This window comes from Pimephales promelas, chromosome 7 (genome assembly GCF_988280905.1).
Source record: "Pimephales promelas chromosome 7, fPimPro1.hap1.1, whole genome shotgun sequence".
Taxonomy (NCBI): domain Eukaryota; kingdom Metazoa; phylum Chordata; class Actinopteri; order Cypriniformes; family Leuciscidae; genus Pimephales; species Pimephales promelas.
Window position 1 is genome coordinate 34,131,978 of NC_142775.1, and position 27,621 is coordinate 34,159,598.

At 36.6% G+C, this 27,621-nt stretch overlaps 2 protein-coding genes across 6 annotated transcripts in view; both read right to left on the reverse strand.

The window, feature by feature from the left end:
* ccdc141 (coiled-coil domain containing 141) overlaps window positions 1-23,909 on the reverse strand; it is a 40,982-nt gene extending 17,073 nt beyond the window's left edge. For 2 of the 4 annotated variants that reach the window (XM_089133372.1, XM_039683232.2), the window contains exons 1-18: window positions 23,821-23,909; window positions 22,208-23,700; window positions 19,202-19,324; window positions 15,600-15,791; window positions 13,552-13,660; window positions 13,007-13,260; window positions 10,544-10,663; window positions 9,327-9,521; window positions 7,802-7,974; window positions 7,526-7,667; window positions 6,148-6,267; window positions 5,811-6,002; window positions 5,537-5,716; window positions 4,674-4,853; window positions 4,378-4,503; window positions 4,101-4,289; window positions 2,078-2,239; window positions 1,710-1,859 (exon numbers count right to left, since the gene is read on the reverse strand). In XM_089133372.1, the coding sequence (XP_088989498.1) occupies window positions 1,710-1,859; window positions 2,078-2,239; window positions 4,101-4,289; window positions 4,378-4,503; window positions 4,674-4,853; window positions 5,537-5,716; window positions 5,811-6,002; window positions 6,148-6,267; window positions 7,526-7,667; window positions 7,802-7,974; window positions 9,327-9,521; window positions 10,544-10,663; window positions 13,007-13,260; window positions 13,552-13,660; window positions 15,600-15,791; window positions 19,202-19,324; window positions 22,208-22,318 (2,718 nt within the window). In that variant the 5' untranslated portion in view covers window positions 22,319-23,700; window positions 23,821-23,909. The remainder of the gene's footprint in view (window positions 1-1,709; window positions 1,860-2,077; window positions 2,240-4,100; window positions 4,290-4,377; window positions 4,504-4,673; window positions 4,854-5,536; window positions 5,717-5,810; window positions 6,003-6,147; window positions 6,268-7,525; window positions 7,668-7,801; window positions 7,975-9,326; window positions 9,522-10,543; window positions 10,664-13,006; window positions 13,261-13,551; window positions 13,661-15,599; window positions 15,792-19,201; window positions 19,325-22,207; window positions 23,701-23,820) is intronic. The other 2 variants (XM_089133371.1, XM_089133370.1) reach the window with 2 other exon arrangements.
* A 1,713-nt stretch (window positions 23,910-25,622) lies between these two features.
* The window catches only part of sestd1 (SEC14 and spectrin domains 1), a 39,328-nt gene continuing 37,329 nt past the window's right edge, over window positions 25,623-27,621 (reverse strand). For both annotated transcript variants that reach the window (XM_039683233.2, XM_089133373.1), the window contains exon 19: window positions 25,623-26,795. In XM_039683233.2, coding sequence (XP_039539167.1) covers window positions 26,639-26,795 — 157 coding nt within the window. In that variant the 3' untranslated portion in view covers window positions 25,623-26,638. The remainder of the gene's footprint in view (window positions 26,796-27,621) is intronic.

Here is a 27,621-nt window from a genome sequence, read left to right on the forward strand (position 1 = left end):
GGACCCCGGGTCTATATGTCTGTGCTTATTCATTCAGAGAGGAAAAAAAAATGAAATTGTGTCCTCTAGAGGGAGGCAGAGATTATAATATCATCACAACGCTAACAAATGTTTTTATGAAGACGTTCTAAAATGTTTGAAATGATTTATGTTGCCTCTCACCAATCTCTAAAATTAAACTATTGTTAACATTTTTTTGCAGTCCATGTGGCAGCTTAAAAAAAAAGAAAAAGAAAAAGAAAGATAAGTGAATATGTCTGTTTTCCTCTTACACAGAAACCAATGCTGTAATCACAAATCATAAAGGACATCATGAAACTGGGTCGTGACTCGTGATAGGAAAGTGCCCTGGGAGGCTTGCCATGTAATCCTGGGGATTGACTGTGGGTTTTGTGGTTGGGGGGCATTAAGTATGTGATAAGGGTGGAATCCTTCCTGCTATCTGAAGTGATGAGAGACAAATGGCAGGATCCCTTAGTCAACAGAGGGAAAGACAATCCCTGCAGTTCACAGACTAAATTTAACAAGCTATAAATAATTCAGGGCGAGAGACAATGAGAGGCAGCCACAAAAGCCCAACACATGTGTTGCTGAGCCCTGGATCTGTGGGCTGGGACGTTAACACATCTTTAAGGAAAATGACTGACAGGAAAGGCTGGACCAAAATCCTTCTTTATACAGTTAAAAGGGGATCATGTGGAATCAAAGCTTCAGTGGTCTGAAAAAAAAATTAAAACATACTAACTTCCAGAACCTAACATTTCTTCCCCAGTGAAAAAAGGTCATTTGTTGAGACTTAAGCTGCAAAAATTGGCTTGTTCTGTACTTTCCAACATTAAAGGAGTAGTTCACTTTAAAAAAACAAACAAAAAAAAACTTGCTGATAATTTCCTCACCTCCATGTCATCCAAAATGTCTATGTCTTTCTTTCTTCAGTCGAAAAGAAAGTTTATGTTTTATAAGCACAAATGCTCGCCTTTCTGTGATGTACGTTCGTGACTCTCCTGTTCAAACGAAAATGACTCGAAAAAAGATTTGTGCGAACATTTGTGCTTATAAAACTTAAGCACAAATGCTCTGAAACTGAAACTGGACTTTGAACCGTTTGGTTCCCAATGAAGTTCATTATATGGAGAAAAATCCTGGAATGGTTTCATCAAAAACCTTAATTTATTTTCGACTGAAGAAAGAAAGACATGGACATCTTGGATGACCTGGGGGTGAGTACATTATCAGCAAAAGTTTTTTAAAAGTGAACTACTCCTTTAAGATGCATACATTTTAAAAAAATTACTGCCATTTTTGCATATTTAAATCCACCATTGCTTTCCACAATCCAATGCAGGCTTTGCAAAGAGGCTGTGAAGGAAGGGACCTCAACAACTATATTAGACCCAACAGTCATTTTCACTGGAGTCTTAATAGCACAACAGCAAATAACGCCTCTGAGTTCTTAAGTTATGATTGCTTTGGGCACAGAAATATTATAAGTGGACCTCATGGGGAAAAACACAGTCAAGTGCAAATAAACACTTTATTTTTATATTATATTATATTATATTACTTTGTATATTATATTATATTATATTAATCTTTCTTCCTGTGTTTCTCCTGATGTGCGCCTCGGATGAGATTAGTAGGTCAGAGATCACTACAGATTAGTAAATGACCTAAACGCTGAGCAACTGACACACACATACAATACTCACCTCACTGATTTCTTCCTTATGAAGGCAGAAGTGAACGTTGCTTATCAAACTCTCTTCACACTTATTAGCCTCAGCGATCCAGTCAGTGCTTCCCCTCTCCAACTTTACCAGTTTCTCGTGTAACTGCTGCACGGACAACACCAGCACATGCTGTGACCATAAAGAAGGGGGAAAAGGATGGTCATTTGTGGCAGTTTCTATCAAATCAATAAGTATTGTTTATGCATTGCAAATAAAATAATCAACACATGTTTTTGTTGACAATGTAAAAAAAAAAGTTAATTTAGATTCAGGTAAGGAAATCCAAATAATGCATGGATTTTTTGAAGATAACGAGGGCATGAAATATTGTTAAGCCATCAACGCACCGACTGCTGCACAGTGCTGGTGAGGTCTGCGCCCAGCGAGAGGGCCAGCTTATACAGATGGCGGATGTGAGACTGCCTCTCTTGGTGCTGAGTCAACTGAGTCCTGGCCTGACTGGTGTCACTAAACACCATCACTGGTTCTGTGTGTAAGACGGTATCCAACTAAAAAAAAAAAAGTAAAAACAATCAATTATGCTCCAAATTTCAGTATCTAATGTAATGTAATATAATTATTATTGTTACTAGTAGCAATACTATTGGTTAACCGAAATTGTCTTTATATATATATTTAATAAGCTGGCATGGTAGTTAAAGGCAAGGTAGGCAGTTTGTTTCCAAAACACTTTTCCCCAAATTTGTTTAAACTGTCTTTATATATCAATGCATATCTTAAATGTAAGTACTCTGAAAAGGAGAGTATAAAAATCAAGTGTCTGTAGTCCTCTCAGGGCTGCAATAAATACAGCGACTCTTTCCATTCGGAACGAATGCAATGATTGGCTGGGCGACTGTCACTCTCCCTCGCTACCATGGCGACCACCCTTGCTGCTACAGGAGCTGCCCACATGTGCGCGCCCGGTTGACTCACTCATTTTCAAAAGAGGAGAGGCACGTATTGGCCGGAAGTGTGTGATTCGATCTGGGAAAACCCGTCGGATGTCGCTCTGGTACGTTTTCAGTAAGGTCTAAATATAGATTGAATGTCAGTTTTTTGTCGAAATTGGGTTTTTATTAAATTATTATTCTAGAACATCTTGTTTATCATCTCTAAATATATCTTGGGAAAATTCACTAGTTTAGTGCAGAAAAATAGCGATTTATAATGTCCAGCTGAAAAGACTGTGTTTCTCTTTAAGAACACGCAGGCGGAGAGGAGGGGCAAAAAACAATATCTCCCGTTTAGCTCTCCTTCTAAAGACAGTTCACCTATCAAACTAAACCACATAACAGAATAAAGTCCAGTCCTGGGTGAACTACAACAGCCCGCAAGTTTTTATTTATTTATTTTTATCCGGCGTTATCATGTGGTGTGATGCGGAGCACAAGAGAACAGCGGAGTTTGAAGCTGCTCGCTCAAAAGTCCTTGCTCGCCTCTCAATCAAAACGGTTTTCACAGGTTGAATTTTGAGTTCGTAAGCTTTCGAGTGATACCTAATCTATGATGATTACTAAAATATGTGATATGAAAAAAAGGCAATAAAAAAGGGAGCACCAGTCGTCCCGCTAGCAGGACGTGACCGTTAATTAAACCTGTTTTTCTCAAAATTCCATTTCTGAAAATCACAGCGATCAGCCGACTTCAGATAACCATAACTTTTGTTACAGAAATACGATAAAATAAATAAAAACTGATTTGGAAAGTAATATGTAATATGTCAAATTTCACCATGTGGTGGGTTTTCCCAGATCGCATCACATGTACAGTCAGCGCAGGCAAACAAGGCAAAAAAAGGTAATGTCACTCCATGCACAGCGCTCCTCTCCGTTCGCTAGTAAACTCCTCCTCCAGATGTTACTGTATTTTGGGGGCGTGGCTTTGGAAGGAGCGCAGAAGGGCGGGGTGGGAGTTTCTCTGTTGGATACTTTCAAAATCCAGCAGTTTTCTGCTAGTTTCTCAAACCTACCTACCCTGCCTTAAGGTAAAGAAAAACAGGCAACAAGTTTCCAGCATATAGTAATAACACTGTTTAAAACAAATGCATCCAAATAGTGAATGATGATGATGATTATTATTATAATTATTACTACTACTACTATTAATTAGTGTTTAGTCCAATGGCTTAGTAACAATTTTTAGTTGTCAGGATGTAACTTGTGACGCTGGCTAAAAGAATGCGCAGCTTGGTTGGTGACTGAAGATGCTTTTAAATTTTCCGCATCACTATTTCATTCTCATGCTTTAATTATTAATTACTCTAAAACTGTGAAAACATCAATAAAAAAGAGAAGGTGTCCATCTATTAACATTTAAATCCATCACAATCTCTGATTTCTCTGATTCTATAAAGTGTTATGACTTTACCTCTTGATAAAGCTGGTGAAATTTGCCGGCCATACTGAGAACGGTTTCATACTCCCTGATTTTATCTGTGATATGCTGATGTAGCTGCAGAAGCTCAGAAACTTTCTCGTTCTTCTCTTTCACTGGTATCCCCTTTAAGCCGAGCAGCTCGGATGTTTTAACCAGGAATTCCACCTCTGCATTCAGTTGCTATGAAGGTTTTCAAATTTAGGTTGGTTGTAAAGTTGCTAAAACAAATTAAGAAGCACTAATGAGAAAGCAAAAAGTCTTCTCTCACCTGGAATTCTGGCTTTACAGAGTTTAATTTCTCCTGTAGCTTATACACAGACTGGGGATCACCCCCCAAATCAACCTTTGATGCTGGAGCAAAAATCTCCTCCAATGCCCTTAAATCATGAAGAACCTGCAGCCAATGAACCAGAAATGTAGGGCAATGAACAAAGATGGTCTATTAATAATGTTTTGATGTATATATATATAAAAAATGCAGTCTCTTAAAATGCTCTATTAATTGAAAATAACATGGATGGGCCCAAATATCACAAATTGCCATATTCTGAAATCCCAAGTTACCTTTTTAAGTTGATCTTTACATTTTTTCCATTGCTTCTTCACAGATTTGATCTGACTATAATGAAGTTGCCAGGATGTCCACAAGTCTGCTAGTTCAGATTTCTTCCTGGTTAGTGTCTCCATATATTTTTCTACAACATGCCCTGCTGCTTTAACGTTTAGATTCAGGTTGCCACTGATCTGCAAAATAAATACATACATACATACATACATACACACACACACACACATAATATGTATTTATTGTTTGTTTTAAACCCCCAAGACACTGCCATAGATTTGTAAAGACCATTTATTGTTAAAGGAGTAGTCCTCTAAAAAAAAAAAAAACACTTTTGCTGATAATTTACTCAACCCTATGTCATCCAAGATATCCATGTCATTCTTTCTTCAGTCGAAAAGAAATTAAGGTTTTTGATGAAAACATTCCAGGATTTTTCACCATATAATGCACTTTACTGGTAACCAAACGGTTCAAGGTCCAAAAGACAGTTTTAGTGCAAACTGCAAACTGTTCAAAGGACTTTAAATGATTCTAGATGATGAATAAGGGTCTTATCAAGCGAAACGATTGCTCATTTAAAAAAATAAATAAATAAAGTTTAAGTTTTATAAGCTCAAATGGTCACCTTGCTCTGTTCTGTGATGAGCGTTTGTGACTCTCCTGTTTGAACTTGTTCATCAAAATGAACGAATCTTTTTTTCGTGTCATTTGGTTCAATCAACGAACAAAATGAACGAATTGACTCGTAAAAAGATTTGTTTTGTTTTTTTAAACGTTTCAAGATTCAAAAGTTTTTTTTTTTTTAATTGAACTACTCCTTTAAGCTTGTATTAAAATCTGTCACTACAGCGTTTCTTACCATGTTCGATGAGTTAATAAAGTTGTTGCCTAGATCCTGCATGGTGAAAAACCTCTGCAGCAACGACTGCCACTTAGCATCCAACATTTCCTTCATGGATGCACATGCTCCTTCATTTTCTTCCTCTTCCTCTGGCTTGATCTTGTAGCATTCCTGAAGGGTCCTTATCTGCTCCTCAACCTGTGCCACCACAGCAAATATCATCATTGGACTTACAGTAGTCTAACTGGGTACTTCATTATAATAAAAACATGTCATAAATATATAACCATACCTCATCTGCACAGCGCAAAAAGTCCACATAGGGCCTGAGGCTCTCCACGTGTGATGATATGTTCCTCACCAATGTCTTCATCTCCTCTGCCAGAAGTGAAGCTCTGTTGGAAAACTCGACCGTCTCTGGGGATTCCAGTTCCTTTAGTTCTTTTATAAAACTAGATATAGCCTCTGATTCTCTCATAGCATCCTGCAGGACAAAAACACCACGGTTTATAATGAGTAGATCTTTATAGCACTTTTACAAACTTTTTAGGGGTTGTATAAAATAACATAGTTCACTTTGAACTTTCCACATCATATTGTACTCTCAGTGTAGGCGAGTATAAAGACACCTGAGACTGTGAGAGTAGCTCAACATGCTTGTTAAGGGTGTCCTCAGCCTCAGTTAAAGATGAACCGGGCTCTGTGCTGGCAGACAGGACACTGTTGCTGCTCTTAATCCAAGCAGAGACCTGTAGAGATCCAGATCATTGAGGAAATACATACACTTAAAATGATTATGTTATAAATGAATAGGATTCGTCCTTTCAGCATTAAAGGAGTGGTTCACTTTTTTAAAAAAACTTGCTGATAATTTACTCACCCCCATGTCATCCAAGATATCCATGTCTTTCTTTCTTCAGTCGAAAAGAAATTAAGGTTTTTGATGAAAACATTCCAGGATTTTTCTCCATGTTATGGACTTCAATGGGAACCAAACGGTTCAAGGTCCAAAAGACAGTTTCAGTGCAAAATTTCAGACGATGACTAAGGGTCTTATCAAGTGAAACGATCGCTCATTTAAAAAAAAAAAAGTTTAAGTTTTATAAGCTCAAATGGTCGCCTTGCTCTGTTAGGGTTAGATGCACGTTTGTGACTCTCCTGTTCGAACTCGTTCATCAAAATGAATGAATATTTTCCCAAGTAAACTCGTTCATTTCGTTCGTTGAATGAACCAAATGACACGAAAAAGATTTGTTCATTTTGATAAACGAGTTCGAACAGGAGAGTCACGAACGCGCATCACAGAACAGAGCAAAGCGACCATTTGAGCTTATAAAACTTAAACTTTGTTATTTATTTTTTTTAAATGAGCGATCGTTTCGCTTGATAAGACCCTTATTCATCGTCTGAAATCGTTTAAAGCCCTTTCAACAGTTTGCAGTTTGCATTGAAACTGTCTTTTGGACCTTGAACCGTTTGGTTCCCATTGAAGTCCATTATATGGAGAAAATCCTGGAATGTTTTCATCAAAAACCTTAATTTCTTTTCAACTGAAGAAAGAATGACATGGACATCTTGGATGACAAGGGGGTGTGTAAATTATCAGCAGAAGTTTTTTTTTTTTTTTAAGTGAACTACTCCTTTAAGACAACAGCAATGGCAACAATACTGTACATAAATCATTATTATTTTTTATAATTATTAGGTGGAGAAATGTGCTAAAAATTTACATATTTTGTGGCATTAGATAAATAAATTTGATTTGTTTTTAATCAGCATAAATAGAAAGTCAACCGTAAATAATAATTATATTTTTGCATTTGATTAGAAAGGCAACAGCAAATACAACCATTATGTATAATAAATACTTCATATAAATGATGTCTTTGCATTTTAAGTATTATTATTAATTACAATCATTTTAAAATAATGTATCAAAAAAAAAAAGCTGTTTCTCTCATAATTCGATCTTATTAGAGTTGTCTTAAAACATCTCATTTTCCATACCTTATCCACCAGTTCTTCAAAGGAGGACACCAGCTGCTGCCTTTTGCCTGTTAACACTCTGTGGGCATGACACTCGTGGCTCAGAACCTCAATTCTCTCTTTGATGTATCCCAGCATCCTTTGTATTCCTCCAACTTGGGCACTAACAAACAAACAAACAAAGATGCCAGACAATGCACAGAACATCCCAATCCATGGAAAACCTGGTGTCTGGATATCAACTGTGATAGGGTCTTTTTTTAAACACACTGTACCATCTGCTCTTTGTCATCTCACCTCTGTGGGTCGAGCTTCTGAAGGAACAGCTGACCTCTCTGAAGAGGCTCGGTGGATGAGTCTTTGATACGGCGTGAAAACTCTTCATGTTTCCTAGCCTGCTCAGGTAATGACAGAGGTTGAGTCTTCAGCTCCTTTATAGCAATCTCTATCGTGCCCAGCACCTCAAATGCCTGATGACAAAAAAAAAAAAAAAAAAAAAAGTCATAAAAACTTTAGTGTTTAATACATAAATGTGAATCAGTAATGTTTGAGTGTATGCTGACTAACACATAAAATATAGGGACACTAATTTCCATTTGTAAGTCAGGATCCAATCTCTTGAAATATATATTTAAACAATTTATACTTTACAAATTAATTCAGTACAAATGTCTCCATTATGGCCCTCAAAAGACTGATGTTATCACTCAGTAAATCAGCCTAAAAAGCTAAAAAGCCTAGCACTTAAATACGTTCAGAAAGTCAGACAAGCCATTAGTCGGGCGGGTAATTACACATTAATAATTATTTTAATTTGACATTTGCTTTTCATTAAACTCACAAACCCCCTGCAGTTCCTTCACAAACCCTATTCAATTCAATGCAATAAACGAGTTTGGTCAAAAGTAATCTGAAAGTAGAAGTTTCTGTAATGATGTAGTTGCTGTTCTTTAAATATTAAAGACATTAAATATATTATGCAATATTCAATTTCCCTGATATTCCTTTACACACTCTGCATTTATAAACTATATCAACTTACATTTTATAAGCACACAACAAAAATTCACCTTTAAGGTATCCGTATAATTTACGTTTAACGTTTCTTCAAAAAAAAATGTCAATAACAGGACTTAAAAAACTTTATTCCTGAGGAAATAAAGTTCACTGCAAATTAACCTTCATGACCAAACAGCTTTATATCAATGTTTGCAACAAATCACTCTATTTTCTCCTCTCTCTCTTTTATAATCCAATGGGCTATATGCACGCATAAGTTCCGCATTTGACGTAAGGATGCTCGTTCATTACCGGTTGTGTAGATTAAAGCGGAGGAAAACCGGAGAAAACGGGATTATGGCAGAGTCTTCAATATTTACTGTCCTCCCGTCTTTGAAACGAAACGTACATACGTTTAGATGTAATTTTATATATAGTTATGTTTATTTAATATAATTTTAAAAAGAAGCATAAACACAACGAGGGGTGTCTGTTTTATCTGTTTTTGTGACTAACGTTTCTTTAGTATAACCATGGAGTATAAAATTCAATATAAATTCTCGGTATTGCATTGGACTCTATGATCGGCGGAAGTTATCGAGCATCCTTAATCCTTCACTGGAAATAACGCCGTGCATAGAGCCCATTCACATCTCCACTAGGGGGTACTACCTCCAACAACAAAACACATAAGTCACTAGCATGCGCTCAGAAGACATACAGCCGCTGAAGTGTTTACCAAGAGTTAGATCTCTATCAGCTCAGTTATCCAAACCTCAACTTAGTCAAAGCATGTGAAGTGCTACTAGACTACAGTGCATACTTTATTAGCACTGCTGTAAAAGGCATTGCTCTCCTGTAGATGAGCCAGACGATTCATCATGAGGCTCCAGAAGCGCTCGTGTGTAGTTTTGAGGTTATCACTCTTCTCTGACAAGCTCTGGAGTTGTGTGGACTCATTGGGGGAAAGCAGATCTGATGCCTGCTGTAGTAACCTCTCGACCAGCACTCCCCAGTCCTGAAGGAAGATACAGTATGAAACACAATGACAGACGGTATTATTTGGGCCAGTCCTGATATGAAGTACCTTTTAAATTGGATAAGAATGTGTGTGTGCTGTGATACTAGCAGCTATTTCTATATCAGATTTGAAGTAATATGCTGTGGTCACGCTCAGACATTTTATTAATTATAACTTGATTATTTCACACAATGGCAAGTAGATTAACAGTTCAGAAATAGAAATCTAATGTTACTGTAGCTGTGGCTCAGTGAGGGACTTAAATTACATGCTGATGCCAATTTAATTTCAAAAGTTATATAATAGTATACACATTTCTGTCATTATATCAAACTATTTTTTTAAATTAATGTTATTTTTTATTAAAATTATTTATTTAATGTATACGATTATTATACTTTTTTTTTAACTGATGTATGTGTTGTTTTCCCACCAAAATGATGTCACATCCTGATGTCTGGCTTTTGCTAGTAAAATAGTTGTTTGAATGTGCAAAATGTGATATAGCATTTGTGGACAAAGAACTTTAAACTAATTATAGATTTAACCAATTAAAACACATTGGATTCACAGACAGGGCTTAGATTTGCCCAGGATTAGGTTTTAGTTTAATTAGGACATTTAATAATGCCTTAGAAAAAACAACAACAATACATTAATATTAATATTTTAAGATGTCAGTGCAAGTTGCTTTCAGTTAAACGGCTCAAACATGCATTTTAGTCTGAGACTAGACTTAAGCCTGGTCTGTGAAACTGGAGGAATGTGTTTCGTTTTGAAACATTTTGGAAAAGAGAAATAAATAACACCTGAAATATTCCTACTAAATTGTTTTTTTAGCAGACAGCGCACCTGGGACAGAGCAAACATGGCGAAACAATTATTTCAAATTTAATTATGACATTTATTCATTGTATTTTGAGAACCCACCCACAAATACTGCAAAATATGGTTTATTTATTTTATTTTACTCTCAATTTAAACTGAATCCAAATGTTTATTGTAAAGTGATCTCTTACCTTGGCTTTCTGTTCAAACTCTTTGCATTCATGTAGTAAGTCCTCATTTTCTGACAGAGATGAACCCAGCTGACTTTTTTCCAAGAGCAAAGTCGTCTTTTCCTTAAACCATTGTGTTACCTGTTTAAAAGCACATATTACACAGTTTTTAGATGCAACATTGAGAAAAGTGTGAGACCTGAAGAATTTAATACGAAATTAAATTACAAAAGATGAGCTTGAAAATAGATACAAGTATTTTTTTATTATTTATTTTATATATTTTATTATTTGCTGTCTTTAATGACAGCAGTACAGATCTGGCATACATAAAACCTGATGATCACTGTTTCCAGCAAGATTAGTGTAGGTACACTGTAAAAAAAATATTGTTGGTTTAACTTAAAAAAGTAAGTAACCTGGTTGCCTTCAAATTTTAAGTGAGTTCATACAATGAAGGAGAATGATTTAATCATCAGAAACAAAATTATATGTTATCTGAACTAAATAAATTAAGTTGATTTGACAAAAGAAAAAATGTTGTGATTACTAATCGTGGAAAGATTTTTTTTACAGTGTATGTTCTAAACCAGCCTTTCTCAAACTTTTTTCAGTTAGGGCACCTTTCAAAAGTGCATAAAATCTCAAGGCACCCCAGTGTAAAATATAATTTAAAAACACTGCATAACCCAAATTTAAATGCAAATGTCTTGTTTAGTTAGACATAACAGTAATGAACAGAGCATAATATGAACTGTAAATAACAATAATAATAAAAACTTTATAGCACCTTTAAAAACACAGGTTTGCAAAGTAATTCACAAAATAATTAATCAGAGATACAAATGCATAAAACTGTAAGAGGTGGACCGCCCAATACAAGAACCCAATAACAAATCCAGACCAGGAGAACTCAAATGAAGTGCAGGATGCAGATAAAATAAAATAAAAATCCCCGGCTCTTGTGGGGATTTTCTTTTCAAAAAACGACCCATAATGCTGTAACTAAAGTGGCCTAAATTCACGTTTATTTTTACGTTTCTGTCAGTCTGAGGTGTTGCTATAACGCGTTGCTATGGATTGCGTCACTTGCGTCAAGTTGTGTGTGTCTTGCTTCGGTCTTGTGAGACGGATTTTTTTATGATTAATTTTATATATTTATCTAAAATGAATTTACAATTTTATTAATATGTTCATATGTTTAAAAAGAAAAATGTAAATATGTAAATTCAAATATATTTATATATGAAATGTCAGCTGGTTTTTTTTCTGTTTTTTTTTTCACATTTTTTTAGCCTACGTAATTTTTTGGCGGCACCCCTGACACAGCTAGGGGGCACCCCAGTGTGCCGCGGCACCCACTTTGAGAAAGGCTGTTCTAAACACATCTCACTGTTTTTTTTTTTATTTGATAATCTTAAATATGATTTGATTCACAGTTTTTTTTTTTTATTCAGTATTATTATTTTAATTGAACTTTGTGATTCAGAACATTAGTGAAAGCAGTAAGAGCATTTTCACAGGGATCATATCAAACACAAGCACGTGTGCTGTCCCCTCTCAGCATGTTAAGTATGCTGGACAGTTATTTTAGTTCAACATTTTTAAAAGGCAGCCAGTCATCAGCGTGTTTTTGCAGTGTCTTTGAGCTTGAGTAACCTTTACTTTTACAAACTAAAGTGAACACAACAAAAAGCCGTTATCATGAAAATAATGACTTTCACGTTAGCTATATTCATCATATCATATTTTATTACCAAGTTATTCATTGCACAATGGCAGTAATGTCAGGATTGGGACTGGTTTCTGCAGAGCCCTTTATGCAGCACAGCCAGACATATACTGTTTTCATTTTATTCTGATGTCATGTGGTATATCTTAAAGGAGCAATCAGTAAATTTTAATGTTTTATTCAGAAAACAACTACAACAAAGCTGAACACTTAAAAATAGTGCCTATTACACTCTTTTGTTGCAAGTCCAGGTGCAGCTGATGGCATATCTTCTTTTAAAGGAGTAGTTCTTTTTTCGAGTCATTTCGTTCATTCAACTAACAAAATGATTTGTTCATTTTGCTAAACGTGCATCACAGAACAGAGCAAGGTGAGCTTATGAGCTTATAGAACATAAAAGTTTTTTATTTATTTTTGAAATGAGCGATCGTTTCGCTAGGTAAGACCCTTATTCATCGTCTGATGTCGATTAAAGCCATTTGAAGCTGTACTGAAACTGTCATTTGGACCTTGAACCGTTTGGTTCCCAATGAAGTCCATTATATGGAGAAAATCCTGGAATGTTTTCATCGAAAACCTTAATTTCTTCTCGACTGAAGAAAGAAAGACATGGACATCTTGGATGACATGGGGGTGAGTAAATTATCAGCGAAAGTTTTTTTAGTTTTTTTTAAAGTGAACTACTCCTTTAAGACACAATATCTCCACTTTCTATAATAAATAGGACCTTTTCTTCTGGCAGGGTGGCTTACCTCCTGTTCCTGTCGCTCCCATTGGCAAATCCGGTGGATTGTTTCCAGCTCATGCTGCTGATGTCTCATGCAAAGGTCCACTTGCCTGCGTCTGTCCTGCAGAATCTCCATTAGACCTTCAACTTTCCCAAAGCTGCTCCAGGCCCCATGAGAAGCTCTGTCATACTGCAGGGCCTTCTCAGACTGGAAGTCCTTCAAAAATTCCAGCAACTCACGACTCTTATTCAACACCAGCATTGACTTCTCCAACATCCCTGAGGACAGAGCACAAGCTTTGGTGTGTTTGATCCTACAGCGTAACAGTAAGCTTTATGCACACTTATTTTGACGTTCATATGATGAGGAACTCATTATAGTGTTTTTTACTGTCAATCTAACAAAGCTTCCACTACAGACTTTGCTCTTGCTGCTAGGGTGTTGGGTGCGTCATACATTAAGTCAGTTGCTTTGGTGTTCGGGTGACTGTGAGTCGCAAGGGTGTTCAGAGTGGTGCCTGTAGTTACTTAGCTTGAATGACAGACAAACCTGGGGAACAAAGCTCGTACCTCTTCTAATAGTGCCGTGTCTCTGAAGCAATTCGTTCATGTTGTCTGCAGAGGTCGACTTCTGGCCAACACTCTGAAAGTCCTCAGCTTCGTCTATGCTGATGGCAAACTATAATTGAAAAAAGTTTTTTAAAGGCAGCTGAAAAGACTGGTACAATTAAAAGGCTTATGGAAATATTAATTAAAAAAAAATATGTTCAAGTTTAGGGCTTATTTAAAGCTACACTGTGTAACTATTTTAGTTTATTCTTAGCTAAAAACACTTAGTTCTTCCAAAAATATATGTGCTCATTAATGTATATTTACTTCGTTCAAGTAATAAAGTATTCTTGTGAGTGTATAATATGCCATTGAAAATACATACGGGTAAGGGGTTCTAATGTCGGTCGCCATGTTGCCCCTCCATCTTGAATGTACATTAGCTAAAGAGGGACATACCTGTTAATTCGCGTTTACGTTTGAGTTAACACTCATGGACGAGGTCGAACTGGAAGCCATGTTAATATTGCACTACATTGGCCACCGTAGGAGTTAAAACGAAATCGGAATTGAGAGGAACAGAAACTAATATTCACTGGATGGTCATATACCTTTTCACCACTAGATGGGGGTAAAAATCACACAGTGTAGCTTTAATCAGTAAAATAGTGTTATGAAATATTATTACAGTTTAACATAACTCGAATTTATTCCCGTACATCCAAAGCTGATTTTTTAGTGTCACACGATATATCATAAATCTTTCTCATGAGTTAATTTGGCGCTCAAGAAATATTTTTTTTTATTATTGTCAATGTTGAAAATGATTGCACTTTCAGTGGAAACTGTAAAAAAAAAAAAAGTATAGATTTATAGAAAGAACTGTACGCAACAAGCATGTGACCAGTATAAGGCAAATTACTCCCATGAACTAAAAATACTTGAGTCACTGGTTTGAATCAAACAACTATTTGTGATTATAGCCATTTCCAACGAAAATGAACAAAAAATTGTTACTGTGTTGTATGTTTTTGAGATTTTTGTTACTGACTTGTTGCTCACATGACAACATGTAGTTCAGAATCAAATTCAGAACAGAGTTTTGTTGTAATAGATGGTTTCAGTAATGCAAATATCAAAATGCTACCAAAATACTTCAGATTACTTCAAAAGTTCCTAATAAAGCAATTGTTGATGGAATCACTTTGGAAGAAAAAGAGTTAAAGTCCTTTTGATTCTCATCTCTGAGAAAGAACGATATCTGAGATCTGGTATACTCCACATTTCTTTCAACATCTGCTCGGAAACAGTGTGTGTACTCTGCATGACCAGTTTCTGGTGAAAGACAACTCCATCGCGTAACAAAAATGATAGCAGCAACCTTCAACGGATGAATGCAGTCGACTATGTACATCATCATAACGGTAATTTAGCAGGAAGCATGTGTGTTTAAATGTTAGCAGCAAAACAAACACTGTTCTGAAACACGTTCAACATTTGTTTTCGCTTTCGGCTTCTGTCAAAACAGCAGCGTGTGACCTTGATGAGGAGTCATCTTTTATCTGGAATTTAAAGCGGAAGCAGATTTCAAAGTATTGTGACTGACTTACACAGAAGTGGTTGTTCACTATAAAAAACTGAAGAAATTTAAAAAAAAAAACGTAACATTGCATGTTCAATATCAAAAAAGCACCATGGTTTCCAATTTTAAAGCTGTAAAAACAAAAACCGTCATTGTTTTGAACAGTACACCGCGTACTGCAATCCCCGTGGACTGTTTAACCATCAGAGAACAAGCTTTTTTTCTATAAATTGTTTTTAAAAGCCGCTGGTTATGAAAATAATGATACTTTATGTTTGGAAAATGTTGAGAAAATATAACAATGGGCTTTTAAAGTTACAAAATGTCACTGTTGTTATGCCCAGTGGCCCCTAAAGGACACATAAAGACACAGTTCCCTTTGCATTTTCGGCTTCAAAAAATAAATCTCATTTTAAACGTGCAAATTGCAACAGCGAGTCTCTGTGGGTTCAAGTATGTCAGCCGGTCCTATAAGCAACTACATTACCTCCAGAGCACACTCAAAGAAATAGCAAGCCAAGATCAGGAGGGATCTCCTCTTCTCCAGGTGGGTCACCAGTGTTTTCCAAGCCTCGCTGAGAGAGACAGCCATTGCCTCATACACCAGACCCTCTCTTTCCTTCTGAGCTGCTGTTTTATCTACCTCCTCCAGCAAAGCCCACACACCTCCTTCATTTTTCTGTTGGATTGAAATGCAATTATCAGAGTATTATTAAGTATATTATAGGGATAGTTCATTTTGAAATTAATTTTTGGTATGTTTTAGCTTGCCTCAAGGGCATCCAAAATGTAGGTGTCTTTGTTTCCGCAGTAGTTTCAATTTTGATATTTTTAGGTCAAACCGTTCTTGTCTGTCAGTCATATAATGCGGGTCTATGGTCACCACCTGAAGTCCAAATTAAACATGATTTAATGACTCGTAAATGTAAGTACACATTGATGGCATGAGACACGAAACGAGCCGTCATGTCCAAGTGATCTGAACGCAAGCCAGAAGCGCCCGCGCCATCAGATCACTGCATGTTGCTGAGGTTACAAGAGGTAAAAACGATATAAACACTGTTCGTTTTCTCACACAAACCGCTCGTTTTGTGTCTTAGGCCATCAATGTGTACTTACATTTACAAGTCATTAAATCATGTTTAATTTGGACTTCTCTGTGCATGCTCTTCGAGGTGGTGACCATAGACCTCCATTATATGACTGACAAACAATGGTTTGACCTAAAAATATCAAAATTGAAAATACTGCGGAAACAAAGACACCTACATCTAGGATGCCCTTGAGGTAAGCTAAAACGTATAAAAAATGTATTTCAAAGTGAATTATCCTTTTAGTGTACCCAAATCTTTCTTTTATTTAAACTGTAAACAAGAAGCAGCTTCCATGCTGATTAGACACGTCTGGTGGGCAGATGCACATACGCACATAATGAAATATTAATATGCAATGCTGCTTTAACTGTGGTAGGGGATTTTTTGTTGTTGTTTGTTTTGATTAAAGGCTATACTCTCCGTTCTGGGTCTGTAGTTACTTTTGGTCAGATAGCAGCTCTGATGTTCACCCAAACAGTTTGGAGCGGTCTGACCATTTTTTTTTCACTTTCAAATATAGCACAGAAATGCATATAATTGTATGTTCAAATAAATATTTTTAAGGCAGATCAAAGCAGCAAAGAACTCCCCTTGTAAGGTCTGAAAGCATCGCTTTGTGGCAACGCCAGCTATTTAGATAGGGCAATACAAAAGTGTGCATGTGTCTTATGAAAACTGTGCACAGAATGTTAAACATCTGTTATTAATTTCTCTTCATTAAATCCTTGATTTTTACCCAGCAAATAACTTTATAATTCACCTTCAAAACATTACTCATGATGGAATCATCCCACTGAAAAGAGCAGATTTATAACAATCATATTTCAAAGGCTCAAATGAAACAATAAAGAATCTTGCAGTTAAACTGTGGTGGGTCTTAAATAGGCATTAAAGTTCATGAGCCTCCAACAACGGCAACATACTGTAAAGCATCAGTGGAAATGCAATTAATCATCTCCTCATGGTTCTGTGAGGAAGACATTGGGCTTAAGATAGGGCACCGACAGAACAGAAAACCATACAAATATATGCCAGACAAAAGTTTGAACACACATACTACTTTTTACTTTTCAGAATAATAATAAAGCCATCAACACTATAAAATAACTGTAGTTTGGGAATCATCAAAACTATATTATAGCTTCTTTAAAGTTGCTAAAACAAATTTTTGAGTCAAAGTCTCTTATTCTCACTCAAGCTGCATTTATTTGATCAATAAATACAGTAAGGACGTTTACTTCACTCTCTAGTACAACTCCGTACAGTAGTAGAAATAATAATAATAATAATAAAATGTCTGCATAAAACCTTAAGATAAAAAATGGTTTTAAAGAGATCATGAGAAATTTAACTTTTGTCTGGTAGTCTCCAAAATAAAACAATTGTGCTTTAGAGCCCCCGTTTAGTGAATCATTATATCCCTTTGATCTTTGATCACCAAAATTACATATTTAAAAGTTTTTCCTTGAAAAAATGTATTCATGCCTTAAAATAGCTTGAATGTAACACCCTTGCCTCATTTAGTATACGCTATTTTATGAATATGCAAATTAGCAACCAAAACAGCTCATAGATCCACCTGTTGATGATCAGTCGTTGACCTGATTGGTTACAAGGTTGTTTGTGATGTCAGAAACACCATTCATGTCTTTGGTTCCCCGCAGTTTTAAGGAGAAAATACTCACCAATGGTGTAGACAGACTGGATTGTCTTAAAGTAGAACTCTGGCGCAAAATGAACCTTTGGTCTAATAAAACATCGGTACATAGTCAACCGTTCTCAGAGATTTGTTTTCATGATAATGGAAGGTAAAGAATTTTATCTCTAAAAACTGTTTAGCATATAACGCTAGTATATGGGGGCATATAAGAAGATATTTTATAAAGACAGTCCACTTGTATACAGGCAGGAGCCATCTTTGGAAATTAGTTTTGACAAGTTGACTCACGAACGCCGTTCATAAATTTCAGAAGTTCGCTGAACTTCATACAGTTCAGCTCATTTGGCACGTTGTTCGTGGTTCGACTTGTCGAGTCTGTTTTCCAAAGATGGCTCCTGCCTGTATACACGAAATGGACTGTCTTTATAAAGTACACTTACAAAGTTCTCAATGCTTTGCTTTGCATGTATGGACCCTCATTATGTTACTTTGTTAGTGTGGGGCTATTTTGAGCCTTGTTAGTAGTATGAACTAGCGATTTCTTTTTACTTAGTAAATGCCCCCATTTCTAGCGTTATTCCCTAAACAGTTTTTAGAGATAAAACTCTTTACATTCGATTATCATGAAAACAAATCTCAGAGAACGGTCACTATGTACCGATGTGTTATTAGACCAAAGGTTCATTTTGCACCAGAGTTCTCCTTTAAACCACATTAAAAACTAACCTGGCCCTAGCCAGATGAATGTCGTTCCGCTTAGCTCTGCCTAGCTTCACTCACATCCATCTGGAACCTCTTCCATTGAGAGTGATTTCTCCAACCAACTTTATGGCTTAGCCAATCAGGACGCAGGGCGGGAGTTTCATAGATGTGACGTAGTGGAGAAGCGACCGTGAGACTGTTTTGATTCAGACAACAATGGCGGCTCGCATCGAGGAAGCAAGCGTTAACATTGATGCTGCTATTTAATCCGTGTTATCCAATCTACCTAATATTGTTTCATTTAATATTTCCTAATATTTCAGTTGCGTCGCTCTCATCGGCATCACGGGTTGGCTTCGGTGTGAGTGGTTGAAATAGCACGCCGATAAAGATAACAGACAAGTGGCTTATCCAATCATATGCAAGAATTTTTGACAAGGCCCAGCCTTCTGAAACGCCATTTCAATGGATCGGTTCCAGATGGATGAGTGGAGCTAGGCGGAGCGAAATTCATCTGGCTAGGGCCAGGTTAATTAAAAACACCATCGACATATGAACAAACTTGATTTTCACCACAGGGGGTCTGTTAAGATAAAAAGAAATTGTATTTTGCATTGGTACAGCTGAGATTACCTTAAGTTTGGCAAGAAGCTGCTCGTGTTCCTCTAGAAGCTTTTTGGTCTCATCTTGGTTGTTTCCAATCTCCAAGAGGTTGGGTTGTGCTTCAATCAGGTGTAGATGCACCAGCTCCCCACACTTTAAACACACACACGGAAGTGTTAATGTTTGCTTGTGCTTCTGCACCTCTTATATCCACGTGGCCCCAAGTGCATTTCACAGACTGTAAACAAAACCAGTCCCTCCACTGGCCCCTGGCCAAAGCGCACTTCGATTTCAATGCCAAGCCCCCTCAGTGAATTCTCATCCGATTAATTGCTAGTCCCAATGCATACTTTGGCATGCAAATTGCACTGATCTTAAATTCGCATTGCAATTTGCAAGTTCGGGACAAGCCATTCTGAGAGTGAATGAAATGTGAAGCTTCCACAGCTGCCACAGCCTGTCATGTTTGTTAAACAAAAGCAAAAAATACAGCTCTGTATACATTAAAGTGCCCCTGATATGCTATTTTAAACGTTCCTTGTTTTTGGAGGTGTCCTACAATCGCTTTACATGCATCTAAGGTCAAGAAACACTTTAATTTTCAGATAATAATACACATTACAGCATTTTCACTTATAGTCCACTAATAAAGGATTCAGTCTTTCTAAACCCCTCCTCAACGAGAGCTTCAGGCAGCATACTGGGTCTATTGCAGGCTAAAACCAACAGCTTTGTGTATGAAGAATCAGCCATACAAACAAAGTGAATACTTCAACCCAGTGTTGTAGTACTCGAGACTCGGACTCGGTCTCGGACTCGGTCTCGAGACCATATTTTAATGGTCTTGGTCTTGTCATGGACTCGTGTCCATTTGGACTCGGAATTGACTCGTACTCGAACATTTTTTTTTTTAGGACTCAGAATTATTCCCGAGTCCACTCGAGTTCAATTAAAAATATTTTTCATGATTATTAATGTATGTTCATAAAATATTTCTTTAAATTGATTGAAACGCCCAGTGATTGGTGATTTTAATAAAATTACTTTTAACACCACCTACTATGTGGCCTTTTTACCCTAAACTGATCATATTTTTTTAACTCTAAGTAAATTCAGTAAAAAAAAAAAAAAAAAGTATTTCTCTAAATAAATAAAAGTAAATTAGGTAATCAATCCTCACTGGTCTCGGTCTCGACTCGGACTCGACCGTCTCTGGTCTCGGACTCGACTCGGACTCGACTCTCTATGGTCTCTGTCTCGACTCGGACTCGAGTGAGGTGGTCTCGACTACAACACTGCTTCAACCTAAAAAGCCAATGATATCAAATCTCCCGCAACACTGGTGAAGGGAAGATTATCAGTGAATAACAACTTAAATATACTGTTTCCCACACAAAGCTATTAAATGATGTCAGGCAAGCACTTTTATTCATTTTTTATTTAGCTGACGCTTTTATCCAAAGCCTTCAAAAGGACTACTTTTTGACCCTAAAATACATATTAACAGCATATAAATTACGAGAAGTGAAAATATTAATTTTGGGATGAACTATTCCTTGAAACACAGCAGTGCCATACTAACAAGCACACACTAGACAATAACAAGACAGGAGGATGAACGGTCGCATAAAACCATTATGAATAATTCATGCCAAAAGTAGTTTGGACCATTACAGGGCTCTGTGTTTGTCTCACAGCTGTTTTTGTATTCCGGCTATTAGTCACTATGTCAGGCATTTTTGGAAAATTCACAGTGCATGGAATTCTCTCACAAAAAAACAAAAGGTTGTATTGATAGCCTAGGCCTAAAGTCTGTTGAATATAGCCCAAGCAAACGGTGTGCTCAGGACATCACTGGTGGGAGCAGTTTCCTTTCTGTGTTGCAGAGCTTTAGATAAATCAACGAAGATCTCACGGTGAGTTCACATATGCAGTAGTTTTAACTGAAAGATATTATTAAGAAAGGAATATTTCACCCCAAAATGTAAATTCAGTCCCCATCAAATTGCACTGTATTACTAAAATGATTAAATTACTTTTTAAACTAAAAATTGAATATATACTGTATATTTTGGTAATCAAACATAAATAGAAATGTATTGATAATTAACTAACTGAAATAAATAAGTTGAAGTATTAAGCATATAAATTAAGTATATAAGTATATGAAGTATTTAAGTATATAAGTTGAGTTGGAAGTACTAAAATAAAACAAACAATCACAAAACAAATTGATAAAAATTTAACTTAAATTAAAATCTGCAAAATTTATAAATAAAAAAGTATATATTAATATACTATATTAGTAAGTAAGAAAATTCTGCTGTACAATAAATATATTGTTTATTTGTTGTTTATTGTTAAAGGATCCCCATTAGCTGTCACCAAAGTGAGACGAGACAGTCCTCCTAGGTTCCACAAAAAAAAAAAACGAGAAAAAAAAAATCACATAATAATAATCTAAAAGCAGAAAAACATTATAGACATCATTATAAACATCATCAGAAATGATTCAGAATAAATTATTACAGTATTATATTCATTATTACATTCATACAGTAAATATATCCATTCCATAATCACAATTTTAAAGTGGGCATTCTCAGATATACTAGAAAGAGACTTTGCCATTCATTTTGCGTATATTCAGTGGGCAATTATTCCAATGATTGATGGCATGATAAATAACTGTTCTCTTTAAAGCCTTTGATTTTGGGCGTGGTAACATCATCTGGCTATCATCAGCTGACCTAGTCAAATGGGAATTAACCTGAACACACCTAACAATTTAGTTATATAAGAAAACGGGTTGAATTGAAAACCAGTCTGTTCTGTACCGTTAGCCATGTGAGTCGACGGTGCATACTGATAGTGTTTGTTCTGATTGGACAATGTAATACTAACCTGGCAGCTCTGTTTTGGGCAGTTTGTAACTGACCTTTAGAAGTAGATGACCATACAGATAATTCGACACAAACATGTTTACACAACGAAACGTCTTTGCATTGTAAAGTAAAATAGCTCAAATTAAAATACCTTGAGCACTGCTACAACAATCTGTGAGTCTCCAGCCTGTACGGCCACGGTGCTGATTGTGGTTGTGGAAGGCTGACCTCCAGCATCACCTTCACTGGACATTGTGGACATTCTCCCCTCGAGTCCACACGTCCAAGAATCAGAAAGGTCAGAACAAAGCTCGGTACACACAGGTTCTTGCTGTAATCCAAATCTCCACAACGGTCCCAGTGGGCGGCTAAACCCAAACAGAGTAAAGTCTCTGAGGATTTTAAAGAGACACAGCCCACGTCCACATCAAAGATCCGCAAAAATAAACTCAGCAACCCCTCAAAGGACTTTCACAATAGCTGGGCTCCTGCAGGCTCCACCAGGGCCACTGGCCTGACTGAACAGTATGGTGAAAACACAGCCGTCTATGTTGACAGGGCAGAGAGAGGCGTGTTAAAAATAGACATATCCACTAAGTTTATCACACTGTGCGGAGAGCCATTTGACACACCCCCGTTTGGTTGCTCTTTCTCCACCCCTTGCATGTGTCTCACTTAGCCTTAGTTTTTCATCACAATAGAACATATTGCTAACTATTACATACCAGAAGAAAAAAATTATAAAAACATTCTTCTTTTATTTACTTATATCATGTAAATAACAAGCAGTTCTAATATTCCAAAACTAAAACTTAAAGTTGTCATTTACTAAAAATCTTGTCATGCTCTATTACTAGTCCTTAAGTCGGTCCCCATTATCTTAAAGCTGCACGTTTTAACTATACTTACTCCTATTCTTTACATTAAAGGAGTAGTTCACTTTTTAAAAACAAAAACAAAACTTTTGCTGATAATTTACTCACCCCAATGTCATCCAAGATGTCCACGTCTTTCTTTCCTCAGTCGAAAAGAAATTAAGGTTTTTGATGAAAACATTCTGGAATTTTTTCTATATAATGGACTTCAATGGGAACCAAACGGTTTAAGGTCCAAATGAGAGTTTCAGTGCAGCTTCAAAGTGCTTTAAACGACACCAGACGATGAATAAGGGTCTTATCTAGCGAAACGGCCATTTAAAAAAAAAGTTTTATAAGCACAAATGCTCGCCTTGCTCTGTTCTGTGATTAACGAATCTTTTTTTTTCCTAGATAAGGCCCTTATTCATCGTCTGGTGTCGTTTAAAGCCTGTGAAGCTGCTTAAAATATACTTTGTCCATGTAATGAAAATCAATGGTTGCCAAAGCTGTTTAATTACCATTGTTCATCAAAATATCTTTTATTTTTCAAGGGGAAAAGAAAGTCAAACAGGTTTGGAAAGACACGAGGGCGAGTGAATGATGTTTTACTCGCCCACACCCAGCAAACTTTGTTGCAATTATTTTACAAAGAGCATGAAATCAAAGTTAGATTTAGAAAACTCCTACAGTATATGCTGACAAAATTCACTTACCCTCACGTTGTTACAAACCGGTATGAGTTTCTTATGACAGGTGTCAGGTAACAGACATTTTATGATTGGCATTCCTAAAATGAAAATCACTTAAAGGCACTATTTAAACATTTATCAAAATATGAATTACTGAAATGATCACGGTGAACAGAGGAAAAAGTGACCTTTAGATCAGCATCCCACCAAATACTTACTGCTGCAACAATGTTGTCTTTTCCACTGAGGACAATAGCAGTTGCAGAACATCCTGAGGTCCTGCTATGGGGTCTTCCTACCAGTGCCTGATGGAGGAAATGTTAAAAGATAAAGTGTGGAAACTGATAACAACAGGGCAGCAATGGAAGAGCAATTCAGCTGTGCTTTGAACGATTATTCAGCATTTTATACAGCTATATAACCATTACAGTGAACATGAGACGATGTCATTTCATCTTCAACCCAAACGGAAAATAGAAAAATAATCTACAGGCTGTCTGTGGAATTCACGTTAAACAGTATTTCCATGACCATTGAAGTTGTTTTCTAGATACAATTTTGTTTTTAATCACTCAAATTCAGACTTTTAGTGCTAACGAATAACTTGTCCTGATTTGTAAGTCAGTTGGCCTTCAAATAACTCAAGTTTCACTCTACAAAAGAGCAATATTTTGTTAAATATTAAGAAAAAAATATCCACGGCACAAATTCACTGTAAAGACTGGGATCCGTTTAAAAAGTTGCCTGTTAAAAACGAATATAAAGGTTTTCAGAAAGTATCCACAGAGGGTGTTTTTTTTCCCAGTGTTACAGACATGCCACCAGTCCTCCCAAAACCCGCACAGAGGCAGCAACTGCTAAGACAGCTGAGAAATTCAATAGACTTCAGAGAGCACCAATGGCTTGTATAGGACCTAAGAAGGCCCCTGACGACAACCATGCCATTTGTCGGGGCCCTGATAAACTCAAGTTTATTATTAGACAAAACTCTGATTCTCAAGCCAGTCATCACACAAGCTCTGTGGAAACCTGACAAGCATGTATATGCTAAAAATGACACCTGTTACATCTTGATAATGAGGGAATAAACACATACACATCAAATGCAAACAATTTAAGAACTTCACTTCTTTAAATAATATTGCAGTAAAAACAATAAATGATAAAAAAAAGAGAATTACAAATTTTGTATAACAAATTTTCAGCATTTCTTTTTACTTTATAGGTGAAATGTGAACTGAAGTTCTGAACAGGTTTTGAGATCAAATCAGAATGCTATTCAAACGACTCCCAGTTATGCCAATGAGTGAATCATTTAGGGCCTGTAAATAACCAGAAAGCAAGAGTTTGAGATGAGCTGCTGAAATCTGCAGTTAAACAGATGCAACTTTAAATATTCAGTGTATAAAAATATATTCTTAACCATAACTGACAAGGACTTTTCTCCTAAAATGCTGAACATGGCAGAGAGCATGTACTGTAAGTGAATAGCAATGCCTAATATCAGCAATGGCAACTAATGACCTGCTTGACTTGCATTTGTCCTTGGGATGTTATAAGAAATCCGCAATACAAACACAAGTCAGAGTTCAAGCAGTATGCATGAAGATTTTGTAAATATCTATACTGCAGCCAAAAATTCTCTCGCTCTCTCTATAATTAAACACATGCTACCTATAAAATAGTTTGGGGTCAGTAAGATTTTTAGAAAGAAAAAAATTAAATTCACGATGCAGTGAATTTGTCAAAAATGTGACTGTAAAGACATTTAAAATGTTACAATGGATTTCTGATCATTCAGCTTTGCGATCAAAGGAATATTACATTTTAAAATATAATAAAATAGAAAAGTTATTTTAAAATGCAATATTTATTATTATTCAAATAAATGAAGCCTTGGTGAGCACAAGAGACTACTTAAACAAAAAAAAAAAAAAAGACACGTACCAACACTGATATAATCAGCCAGAAATGCTAATTATTTGGCATTGCACTGACAAAAAAAGAACATCACAAAACGCAATATTGCCCATGTTTATTGAATGGGTGCTAGAATATTCCTGTACAGCAATGGACATTATGAGGCAGATTTATGCAAAGCATACATACAGTAACAAAGTCCTGTAAACTGTAACAACCTGCCAGCTTTATGACATAGTAAGAGAGACCGCCTTTCCTCTCCTGTCACGATTTTTTTCTTCATTTATTTTATACAACTTATATTTTCATAAAATACACTATAGCCTTTTAAAAATGGCAAAAGCATTATACAATTTAAATGGTATGCAAGGTACAAAAAAAAGGAAAATAAATATGGCATTAATATTTTATGACATGCATTCATTTGCAAGCAGCGTACGCATTAGACAATATACGAGATGAAACCGTTGCTCACATTTTCCCATCAAAACAACATTTCTACATTTGGACCTTAAAGCTTTGCTTTGTACCTTCATGGTTGAACTACAACAGCTTTAGTTTCTGATGCGTTGTTTCAATACCGCTTCTACATTAGATGCCATCTTCTGCCATTTCAGCGAAGGCCTTCTGGATGGATACTTTTACTGGCACGAGAGAGAAGGTTTGGTAATTCTCAACAGAAAGCAGCTGAAGAAAAGAAATAGAAAATACAATGCTTACGGTCAGGAAAGGCCTAAAAATCTAGAGCACCAGGTACAAATGGAGTAAAGATGGTGCTTTATGTACATTCTACAGGTTTAGTAGCACCATTACAAGCTCAAGGCGCCTCGCGGGAGGAGAACAAGTCGACAGGTAAGGTAAAGCTTCTTAGGGAGGCGAGAGTTCAAAGTAATGTGGTCGGTTTAGTATTCAGCGGTCCACGCAGGCAATGCAACGCGAGCCCGTGGAGTCTATCTTTAACTGCGCTCTGTAAGTTAAGATGGTTTGGTGAGGTGAAGTACAACAGAGACGGCGGGTGATCGGGGTCGCTCCTGGACTGGACCGGGATCGCAGCGGGACAACACGTGAGAATCAGGCTGTCGATTCCTGCGAGAGGGCATGACGGGTGTCGGGTTCTCAACTTTCTCTAGGCCCCGCTTCCAGAGCCTCGTCATCCAGCCGCTGCTGCTCCTCTTCCTGCAGGAATCTCTTTTCCTCCACTAGCTTCATCCGGTCGCGGATGCTTTCGGCCGAGGAGGCCATGTCCCCCGGGCTGCCGAAGAACTGCTCGCTCCTGCAACCAGGGCGAATGGGGATGGTGGGGAATGATGACAAAAACAAGACATATCCATCTCAGTGATTGTTGAGGTCAAGGCGATAAAGCATTCCAATTAAGGAATAAAGATTAAAAGATGGTTTAATGCATTAAATTGGTTTGAGGCGAATAGAAATTGCCCCAATATAGGGATTTTTTTTTCAAAAGTAAAAAAAAAAAAATGTTTGTAATGGATGAATCAGAACAGATAGTGAAAGAAACGTACATCACAACTCCTTCAATGCTTTTTAAAAGGAACATATTTTAAAAAATGTATTCATAAATAATAATAATGAAAACGTAATCGTACGATGTTCTATGTGGATACATAAATTATTAGTAAATAGATCAATTAAAGCGAAGTACAAGCAGGCAACATTTTATGCATTATGGCTTATACAACAGCATTCAAGCTATACATTTTTCAACTCATACATTCTCTAGGAACCAAACCCATGAACTGATTGAACATACATGGTTACTCCATTTTAAAGGATTCTGTTTTTAAAAATGTATTCAATAATGATAATTTCTGAAAGGACCACTATCGTCAAATACAACTGACAATTAGCATAGAGTTTAGTTTGGCGGTATGGTTCCGTTCTGGGTGAGAACTAACAGCCTAGCATGGATAAGAGCAGGGAGAGTAGAAATAAGAGAGTAGGGTAAACAGAACAAAACCAACATGAATGCATGCAGATATCATTAATTCAAGATTTTAAAGTACAACATAATTTGAGAATTTAGTCTGATTCAAGGGGAATCAGAATGGCAAATCCTGACTGGACGAGAGGAGGAGCTGGGG